The 10,714-nt window shown below is 48.0% G+C and overlaps 1 protein-coding gene across 1 annotated transcript in view; it reads right to left on the bottom strand.

Moving 5' to 3' along the window:
* Positions 1-10,714, bottom strand: part of LOC123509484 (ADP-ribosylation factor-like protein 4C) — an 11,540-nt gene extending 826 nt beyond the window's left edge. The window contains exons 1-2 of the mRNA XM_045263780.1: positions 9,425-10,714; positions 473-708 (exon numbers count right to left, since the gene is read on the bottom strand). Coding sequence (XP_045119715.1) covers positions 473-708; positions 9,425-9,638 — 450 coding nt within the window. The 5' untranslated portion in view covers positions 9,639-10,714. The remainder of the gene's footprint in view (positions 1-472; positions 709-9,424) is intronic.

The following is a 10,714-nucleotide window of genomic DNA, read 5'->3' as shown; positions in this document are numbered from 1 at the left end:
ATGAGAGATAAGGGAAAAAGAACAGGGAAAGTAGTGTTCAAAAGGAAGAGAAGAGTAGAGATAAGATGCAGGAAGGAGTAGGGATAGGAAAGGAGTAAGAAAGTAAAGAGAGGAGCCGAAGGGAATGGATAGAGAGAGAGAGAGAGAGAGAGAGAGAGAGAGAGAGAGAGAGAGAGAGAGAGAGTAATATCTGCTCCGACTTTTAAGAATGAGAGACCTTCACTCTTCTCCCGAATAGCCATTTTTGCCTTTCCTCTCTCTCTCTCTCTCTCTCTCTCTCTCTCTCTCTCTCTCTGCGTGGAGGTTAAAGGGACAAAACCGTCACTAATCTGTGGCTTACCAAGTTTATTTATAATCCTAATTCTATTGTTTTGTGTGTGTGTCTGTGCGTGTGTGTTCCCGACTCTCTCTCTCTCTCTCTCTCTCTCTCTCTCTCTCTCTCTCTCTCTCTCTCTCTCTCTCTCTCTCTCACCTGTTTGGCGTCCCTAGCACCGGGGAGGTCCTGCTTATTGGCCAGCACTAGGATGGGCACGTGGTGGTTCTCGGGGGCACGGACAGTTCTCACCAGTTCCATCTTTGCCTCGTCCATCCGCTCAGTGTCCGTAGAGTCCACCACGAACACGATGCCGTCCGTGCACCTCGTGTATGACCTCCACAGCGGACGTAGTTTTTCCTGCCCGCCCACGTCCCACACCAGGAAACTTGTGCCTGAGGGAGGGAGGAAAAGAAAGAAAGAGTGTAAGAGTGAGAGAGTGAGCAATATTTATCCTTCTCTTCTATGTTTTCGTTAATTCATCCACTTATCTTCACGTTTCAACCTTCAAAAATTAAATAAGAAAGATTGGGTAAGAAAATGCGAAGGGTAACGTAAGCAAGGTTTTTTTTTTTTTTTCCAACGAGGAAGGAGTGAAGGGTAGAAGGAGGCGGTGTGTCTGCTGCCGGAGGTCTGGAAAGAGAAAGGCAGGGAGGAGGAGGGGGTGATGAGTGCTGGAGGGAATTAGGGAGAGGAGGACGTCGTGTTGCGCGGTGAACCTCGTGCGTGAGGGAGTAAAGCGAAAGGAGTGACGATGAGATGAGGAAAGTAGAGGTGGGGTGGTACTGTAGAGGAGGGGGAAGGTGGTGGGAGTAAAATGTATAGCAGTGATCGAAACTTACAACACAGCATAACAAATCACGACGACAAGAACCACAACTCATGATAACAGCAAGGCAAAGAAATACTGATTGATGAAGATGATAACAAATATATATACTATATGTAAAGAAAGAAAAACTGAAGGAGATGAACACGTATTCCATTCATAGCAAAAAAACTCGAGGCCACACATGTACTCACTACCTGTTTCTTTGCTTACCTCTTCGTTTACTGGATGCTTCTCTGTCCGTCTGTCTGTCTGTCTGTCTGTCTGTTTGACTTTTGATTGCGAAAGAATAGCAAAGGAATGTCCGTCTGTTTTTGCCATTACTGTGTTTATTTGTCAGCCAGTTTGTCAGTGTGCCTTACCTTCTGTCAGTACTGGGATGTATTTTAACCTTATTTTTTTTTTTTTGTCTGTGATGAGACAATTCTATTTATATGAGAGAGGGTTTATGGAGGAGGTCAAACGATTAGCCAGAGTCTTCACCGTTTTAATCCCCATGTAAGTTTCTGCAGCTGCATAAAATCAACAAATAATAAGCCGAACAAATATGAAAACGTGTCCTGGTACTGAAAGGGTTAAATTCTGTCAGTGTATGTGTGTCTATTCACTTATTTATTAGTTTACTTGTCTTTACGTCTGTCTTTCTCTGTCTATTCATCCCTTAATCTCACTGCACCGTCGCCCTACCTCTCTCTCTCTCCTTCCAACCCCATCCACATTTATCAACGACCAAATCGAAAGCACTGCCTCTATTCAACTGTGAGGATGTTGCGAGGATGGTAGTACGACGACGCGGTGTCTGAGATGACCAGGTGTTAGGGATGCTGCGCGAGGAAGACCTTGGGAGACGCGTTTGTGTGTACGTGGGTGTGTGATGACTCAGGTGGCAGGGATCGGGCAGGTGTGTGGCTGGCGAGTGGTAGCAGGGGAGGAGTGGGGAGCGTGGGAGTGTTGGGGAGGTGAACGAGAATGTGGGAGATGAGATGTGGGGATGCTGAAGAGGACATGAGGGGTGGGTGGCTGGGAGGGGAGGGGTAGGGTATAAGGGAGATGCTTGGAGGGTCAGAGGTGATGAGGATGTTAACGGGTGGGAAGAGAGAGAGAGAGAGAGAGAGAGAGAGAGAGAGAGAGAGAGAGAGAGAGAGAGAGAAGGGGGAGGGTGCGTTTGTGAAGTATATGCATGTCATGATCATTTAGAACAAAACACAAACATTCTCTCTCTCTCTCTCTCTCTCTCACGTGAATTTTGAAAGTGAAAACAAAAGATGACAAGTAATAAAAAGCACCACCACCACCACCACCACAACAACAGCACCGCGAAGAACGACAACAACAAGCACCATTACAACCATTACCGGTGTTGTCATGGTTCGCGAATGGGTGACATAAAAACGTGGGCCACAAAAATGGGTAGAAAGGTGAGAGGAGAGAGTGTGTCACCCCCCTGCGGCCACACATTACGCGACCCACGCACGGATGGAGGGAAAGGGGGGGCGCAGGGAATGGGAGGGCGCGGAAGGAGGAAAAAAAGGGCGGGGGAGAGGGAGAGATGGGGGAGAGAAAGATCGGTGTGGGATGGGTGATGAAAATAAACTAAACTAGACTAAACATTTTCAACAATGAAACACTACTACTACTACTACTACTACTACTACTACTACTACTACTACTACTACTACACACACACACACACACACACACACACACACACTATACAAGGGAAAAGAACCATTACTAACACAATAATTACTATGAATGACTGCGTGAGGGAGAGGGCCTTTGTAGACGAGAGAGAGGAGGAGGAGGAGGAGGAGGAGGAGGAGGAGGAGGAGGGGTGGGGAGAAGGAGGAGTTAAGCAGACGCCCGTATCCTTGGCGGTCGCTCCAGTCAAGTTCTTTATATTGAAGGAAAATTGGTCCTCTTATTCGCCTCCTTCAATACCTCTTCTCCAAGCGATGGTGGTGGTGGTGGTGGTGGTGGTGGTGGTGGAGGGAGGGGAGAGAGGGTGGAGGTGAGAGGGGGCAGCCTGGTTGTAGCGGTCCTGGGGGTAGTTTGCGGTGTGACAGTAATGGTGGTGGTTAGCGTGCGGTGAGAGGTGAGGTAATGTTGGTGGAGGGGGTGGTGGTGTGTGTGCTAATGGGGTTGTGGTCTGGTTGTGGTGGTGAATGAGTCTGCTCAGGTCACGAGTGATTGTGGTAGTAGTGGTAGTAATAGTAATAGTCGTGGTGGTGGATGTGAATGGAAGAGGAGGTTGAAGAAGAGGAAGAGGTTCTAAATAAAAATGGTAGTGATGATGGTTATGAATGGCAATAGTAGTGGTGGTGTTGGTATTTGCGAATGACAATGGTAGTGGTGATGCTGGTGGTGGCTAACTGAGGCGGTGGTTTTGATGGTGGAGATAGTGCACATTGGTGGCGGCTACGTAAGACAGGACCACCCGATTGACAAAACAGGAAACACAACACCACCTCCCATATATTGCATTTCTAGAGGCGAGGGAGCGAGAGAGATGAACGATAGCTATCCATCCCACTCTCTCTCTCTCTCTCTCTCTTCCATACCTTCACCTTTTGACCCCTCTACTCTTCCTCCAAGGCCTCTTCATCTCTGCCTCACAACTTTCCTCCAGCCTCTCTGTTCCTTACTCTTTCTCCAAACCTTCTTTAACCTTCCTTCCTCCTCCTCCCCTCCCTTAACTCCTCCGATCACCCCTCCTCTGCCTCTAGTAAGCCTCGCCTCCTCTCTCTCCTCCTCTCACTCTGTAACCCTCACAGTCTCCTCCTTAAATGCCTCGTTGTTTCGTTAAGTGTTTCGTGTCTACTATCAAGCAAGTACAATATTGGAACACTGACAGGTTTGACTATTTCTGAAGCACCAATGAAGATTCTTGCTATATTCATAATTTGTAATGTTTGTGATTAGTAAAGCTCTTCATGTATAGTAATCGAGGTTTTGGAGTCGTGTTGAGCATCCCATACATTCGCTGTCTCTCTCTCCCTCTCACACATGACCTCCGCCTCGCTCCACGCCCTCCCAGCCCCTCCTCCAGACAACTCACCCTCTCCTCACCGCATCTCCTGTCGTGGGTGGGAAGTGTCGGGTGGCTGCGGGTGTAAATCTGAGAGCCTCTTCCTGGGTTAACCTCACTAAACCCTTCCTCTTCCCTACTTTCCCCTTCAACCTCTCCTCTTCTCTCCCTCCTCTCGTGCAGCTTTCCCTGCATCATCATTATCTCCAATTTTTCACTAATCTTCTTCCTCTTCTTTAACCTTCCTTCTCTTCTCCTCTCTCGTATAGTTCTCTTACCATCAGTCAGTTTCTACTTTTGCTTTTGCTGCTACAAGTTAACTTCGCATCGGGATGAAAGCAAACACTGACATTTATCTTAACTATCCCTATACGGAGACTATGAAAAACTCAGGTACCTTGACAGAACAATTCGCACGTTAATATTTACCACTGCACTAACTCATTTTCTTGGTGGAATATATCTAAATGTAAGGGAGCGATTCCTAGATAATGAAAAGGTAGGTGATGATCCTATAGTGAGGAGTGAGGAAGGAAAAGGTAAGATGCAGGTAGTAGGAGTGAATATAATAAAGAAGACACAAAGGGATGGAAAAAGAGAAGGCGAAAGAAAAAATGGGAAAGGCAGGGAAAAGAGGAGAAGAGAAGATGAGATAATGAGAGATAGATAAAGAGAAAGACAAACCAGCACAGTGAGGAGAGGGGAGATGAGATAGGAAATAAGGGAAGAGGAGAGAGGCGGAATACGACATCAGAGGGGAAGAAGGGAAGAAGAGGAAAGAAAGAGGCTACTAGTCCTTGAGAATGTAAACAATGAGAAGCAGCTTTCGTTTTCGTTTGCCGCGTGTAAACGAGTAACAGGAGGGAGACGCCTGCTGGTGTATACTGAACTACATTGGTGGTAGGAAGTAAAGGAAGTCTCTGCGTCAATCTCCTCCAGCGCCTCGTGTTACGCCTCACTCTGAAGAATTACTGACACTCTTTGCACAAACTCTAAAACATGACACACTTCTTCACTCTCAAGTCATCTGATTTATTGACACTTTCTGTACAAACCCTAACACATGACATGACACACTTCTTCACTCTCAAATGTTCTGTTCTGCTGATAATTTTGGATAATCCTTTATGACCTTTTCTGTGGGGCTTGAATGTCAGTGGCCTTTTCTTTTCGTTCTTCTTGTTGCCACTCCTCTTACATGAAAGGCCTGATAGATTACAAGCTGATCAGAGGATTTAGTATTGAGGAAGAACACATTGTAAGTACGATGCGTTACTTGACTTTAACCCAAGACTAAACGAAGCCCTTGGTCACAGGCAGCCCGAGGGTTTGTGATGAAAGAACACACACGTCACTCACACTCCAGGAATACACTGAGCTCTCGGAAACATGACCAGCCACAGCAGCTAGCGTAGAGTGGGTGAGGTTAGCTAAGGTTGTGACAGGCTAGATTACGTTATTTAAGTTGGGCTAATCTAAAAGCACCAAAATGAGTGAGATGGTTGGTCTTTGGAAACGTGATGCAAAGGAAATGGTGAAGGAGGTTAAATCTTATGAGGTGGAATGTTCGTTAGAAAATTCACTAGTAGGAAATTTAGTGTACCACCGAGAAAGACAGCAAAGACTCATGAAAAACTGATTGACCAGCAACACAACAACAAGGATTAACATCGAGGAAGACAGCAAAGACTCATGAAAAACGGATTCACCAGCAACACAACAACAAGGATCAGTTTCCCGAGGCCGAGACTTTGATAATGCTAATGTACATCTCGCAGGAGGAAGCGGCTGGCGATATGGTAGAAGGGTGTGAGAGGGGACACAAAAAAAAGTGGTCTGAGCTGCAGGTTTATTTAGGCCAAACCACGAGGCTGCCGCACAGTGAATGTTGGCGCACTCTGGAAGTCTTACTCAACAGGCTAAATACATTACTACAACTCCGTCTGACTGTCATTCGCTACTGTCTCCCTCGCTTGTCAGTTTCGTCACATGGGGAAGAGTAACTATGAAAAATAAATAATACTGAAGCTTCATATTCGTAATGTATAGGAAATGACTTTGTAATATGAAAGTTTGGAATGGAGTCGAGACAGGTAAATGTTTCCGTGTGTGTGTGTGTGTGTGTGTGTGTGTGTGTGTGTGTGTGTGTGTGTATGTGTAGCCTTGGTCTTTCCATTCAGTGACGTAAGTTGAAAGCAAGTAACAACCCACAAACCACTCATTTTTGAGAGAGAGAGAGAGAGAGAGAGAGAGAGAGAGAGAGAGAGAGAGAGAGAGAGAGAGAGAGAGAGAGAGATAACATAGCAGGGAGAGCAGTTTCCTTGTTGAACATAGATATCAAATGGATGACTTGCCCGTCTCAATCAACATTCTACAGTAATACTTGGCAATCTTCTCACTCTCTGAATACGTGCAAGGCATTTGTGGTTGCGCTCTTCCGCCGTGTGTGTGTGTGTGTGTGTGTGTGTGTGTGTGTGTGTGTGTGTGTGTGTGTGTGTTAGGTTATGTAATGCAAAGTGTGTTGGTGGGCAGGTGTGTGGGCGAGTGCATGCACATGTCATAACCACAACTCTTCCTCCCAAACCAAACTAAGTCTTTCACCAAGCGATTTCCGGATCCTTCCAACAAAAAGAAATCACCCTTCGTTAGTGTTCTTCTCATTGTAAAAAGACATACTAATAGCAAAGCAAAGCAAGGGAGTTTGTAGTAAGAAGCACAAAAGAAATAAGTCAATCCTTTAATACCACATCTTAGTACCAGACAAAATAACAGGTTGAGTGAATACAGACACGATGATATAGGCGATGAGAACCTAAATAATTATTCCTCTTAGTTACTGTTGTTGGTGTTGGGTAGTGATGATGAGTATTACGAGTACAATAGGTATAACAGAAGAGAGTTAAATAGGATAAGGAGGCATGAAGGTACGGAGAATTGGAGGTGTGAAGACGCTGTGAGAGGGAGGGAGGGAAGGAGGGAGAGAATGGAATAAAGTAGGGATAGATGGATAAATTGATGGTCAGAGAGAGAGAGAGAGAGAGAGAGAGAGAGAGAGAGAGAGAGATATTGGGGAGGCTGAGACAAATATGACCAAAGAGAGAAAACCAACAGAAAAAACCGCCACACAGAATGGGTAGCAAGAAACGTACAAAGACAGACACAACAGACAGTAACGAATAAGGGATACACAACGCAAACAGGGATGAGTGTGAGGAGGATACAGAAAGATGAAGGGACGAGTGTTACGTGAACCGCTGAAATCCCTTAAGAGGTCAATATTCAACAGGGACATTCAACTGGACACCACTTGCCTCATCTCACACGTTATCGCGGACACGAGACGCGAGCACGAGTGACAGAGATCCTACAAGCGGGGAACTATCGAGCGGTGCTGTGGGGAAGGGAAGACGTGTGTGGGAATGGCGTGTGAAAGATGTAGGGGTATTAAGAAATGACAAGAGACGATTGACTGAGAGATGACATGAGGATGAGATACTCGGAGGTGTGGATTAAAGAAAAGAGGCTTGAGTGGCTGAAGAGACAAGGGAGAAGTGCGGGTGGGTGGAGAGAAGACGGTCTGCGGGTGGCTAAGGGTAGGAGGAATGGGTGAGGGTGGGTACTGGGTAGGATCGTAGGTAGGGAAGACGCAGTGCAGGCGACACGGGACGGTTGAGGTGTGGCGGTAAGTTCCTTAAACTGGGGTCACACAGGATACGTTTCCCCAAAAAAGGTTCGTCGACGCCCTGACCAGCAGCGCCGCGAGTCTCCTCTAGGCTCACAACATTCCCTCCCTAAAGCCACCCACCCCTACCCCCCTTTCTCTCGCTATACCAACTGAACTTAGTATGATCAAAATCGTTGACCTGAGTTGGTGATTTTATAATGTCACTATAAATTCATGACTTTCGGATAACTCTCGAAGCAGCTCATACTCCTGAGGCAAGACAATGCACTACGTTGGCCCGCCCAACACGTCCACCCACCAAAACACTCCACTGCTTGGGGAAATGTACCCAAAGAGATGCCACTCTAGCCCCAGCCGACTGGAGTTGCCGCTATGAGAGAGAGAGAGAGAGAGAGAGAGAGAGAGAGAGAGAGAGAGAGAGAGAGGTGGTAGTGGGAAAGGAGACGAGAACTAGGCAAGACTGATGCAACACAAGGGAAAAAAGTACGAACAATATTCAATTCTCATAAAGTCTCCGATTAATGGAATTCTCAACGAACTAATCAGTTCAAAAGACAGCCGTCTCATGGGCACAACCATTCTCAGCTCTCACATCAATCACACACTAGAAGAATTCCTACATCACACAATCCGATAAAGTAAAATAAAGATCGTTCTTGTTGACAGGCTGGCAGTGGCTCACTCCTCTTTCTCTCTCTCTCTCTCCTCTCACTCTCTCCCTCCCTCCCTGCCGCCCATCATCAATACGCTGCTCCCTTCACTTGTACCCGGGGACGCCCACCACTCCCTGATCCACCCGGAAATATCTCCACACCAACACATTTCCCTTTCTCTGGTCTAGGCCTCGCAAACAATCCTCTTTTGCTGTCTGCCCTCAAGAGTTCATCCACGTCTCCTTGTTTCTCCTTCCCTACGTGCACATTCCCTTTTCCTATGCGTCTGTCTCCCTCACCCTCCCACTTCTGAGTCGTGTTTGGGAAGCCCTGCCAACACATAAACAGTCCCTTGGTTTGGTGTTCCTGAGCAGGTCGAGTACTAACACACACCAAACTCTGGATCAACACTGCACAGCCCAAATTCACCCTAACTTATATTTCTCCTCTCTCCTCCCCACTGTCATCCTCATCATAATAAAATTCATCACCTTCCATTCTCTCCTCCCGTTCCCTGTCTCCTCGTCCCGCCCAGCCAGCCTTCGCCATTCACCCCAGCTCCTCCCTCTTGTCATTCATTCCTCGCACGCTTTCCCGCCGGCACTACACGGTTCCGAAATAAATACACGCATCTAAGGCCACCGAGCGTCCGTGTTCACTCAAAACGCCGTTGTTTCAAGCAATATTTCCGGCACGCAAACCTGAGTAACGCACGACACAGTTACTCCCGGGCTGCCACCGCGACCTGGAGAGGGTGAGGATGATGCAGTGTGTGTGTGTGTGTTTGTGTGTGTGTGTGTGTGTGTGTGTGAGAGAGAGAGAGAGAGAGAGAGAGAGAGAGAGAGAGAGAGAGAGAGAGAGAGAGAGAGAGAGAGAGAGAGAGAGAGCAAAACAAAACCACCACACAGTTACTCACCTTTACACCTGCCGGAGGTTCCTTTGATCTTCTCACAGTTGAAACCGATGGTGGGCACGGTGTTGAGGTACTGGTCAAACTTGAGGCGGTAGAGGGCAGTGGTCTTCCCGGCAGAGTCGAGGCCGAGCATCACCACATGAAGCGGGGCATTAAGGGAGGGCAGGGCGTCCAGGAGCGACACGCCCTTCCCACCCTTGCCCATGCTCCCTCCCATGGCTCCCAATGCGCGGCAGGACAAGGGAGGGTAGGGCGCCGGCAGGGTGAGTTGAGGGAGGCGCGAGGCTCAAGGCGCAGGCATGGTGCCCTGCGGCCTCCCAGGACCAGCTTTAGTGGTAAGCCTCGCCAGTGCAAGGCGGTAAATGTGTCTGGTGACCGTCCGCCAACGCTGCCTCTGGTATTTTTTCGAAGATTTATTTAAGGTGTTTTGTGTAGGGCAGGTATGTTCCTCTGCCCGTCCTGCCCTCAGGCTACGGTGCGGACTTATGTTCCCTGTTCAGCCGTTGTTCAATCACTCGCCTTCACTCGCCCACCTCCCCACAGGTGCTTGTCAGAGCAGCTGCACACCGCCACCCACGGGGCACACGTTCCTCCGGGCACAACAGTGTCGCTCAGAGTATAAGAATATTACATGAATGAGATTTCGCTTCCTACACAAAACACAAGAAGAATTCGTCCTCTATTATTCACTGGGACTGTTTCTAGATTATTATATTAACTCCTTGCTCTTTTTCGAGACACTGTACGCTTATCTACACACTTCTTGATACGCCTCGCCTCAACACACCAACTTCTCTCCGGCGGAGTGGCAGACGCACCAGTGTAGCAACGCAGGTCGGCGGGCGCGCACCTCGCTCGACATGGTCAGACGTAGAATGTGTGGACCAGAATTCCTTTGAGGCGAAGTCCTGGAGAAGATGGGCTGCGAGTTTCCAGTTCGTCGTTTCTAAAGTTTATGGCACTAAACTGAACCGGAAAATTTCACCAGAAAATTGAAATAGCTCTTATGACGCCATAATGAAGGTGAAGGAGGGACGTTTGTCATGGGGGCGTGGTGAGGATGGAGGAAAGGGCGACGCGGGGTAGTAAAGAGAGAGTGGGCGTATGGCGGCTTGCGGCAGCCCCGCTGGTGCATGAACCTAACTCAGACTCCCTGGCCATGCTCGGGGCCAATTATATTTTCCCACTACCTCGATGATCGCTTCTCACGCCGCCGCCACACCTTCCCTTCCTCAGGTGCCGCATCCCCCACCCGCATCCCTTGTAGTCCTCCTGCTTCATCCCTCACACACA

Source organism: Portunus trituberculatus, chromosome 27 (genome assembly GCF_017591435.1).
Source record: "Portunus trituberculatus isolate SZX2019 chromosome 27, ASM1759143v1, whole genome shotgun sequence".
Lineage (NCBI taxonomy): Eukaryota > Metazoa > Arthropoda > Malacostraca > Decapoda > Portunidae > Portunus > Portunus trituberculatus.
This window is presented reverse-complemented; position numbering and strand designations above follow the sequence as displayed.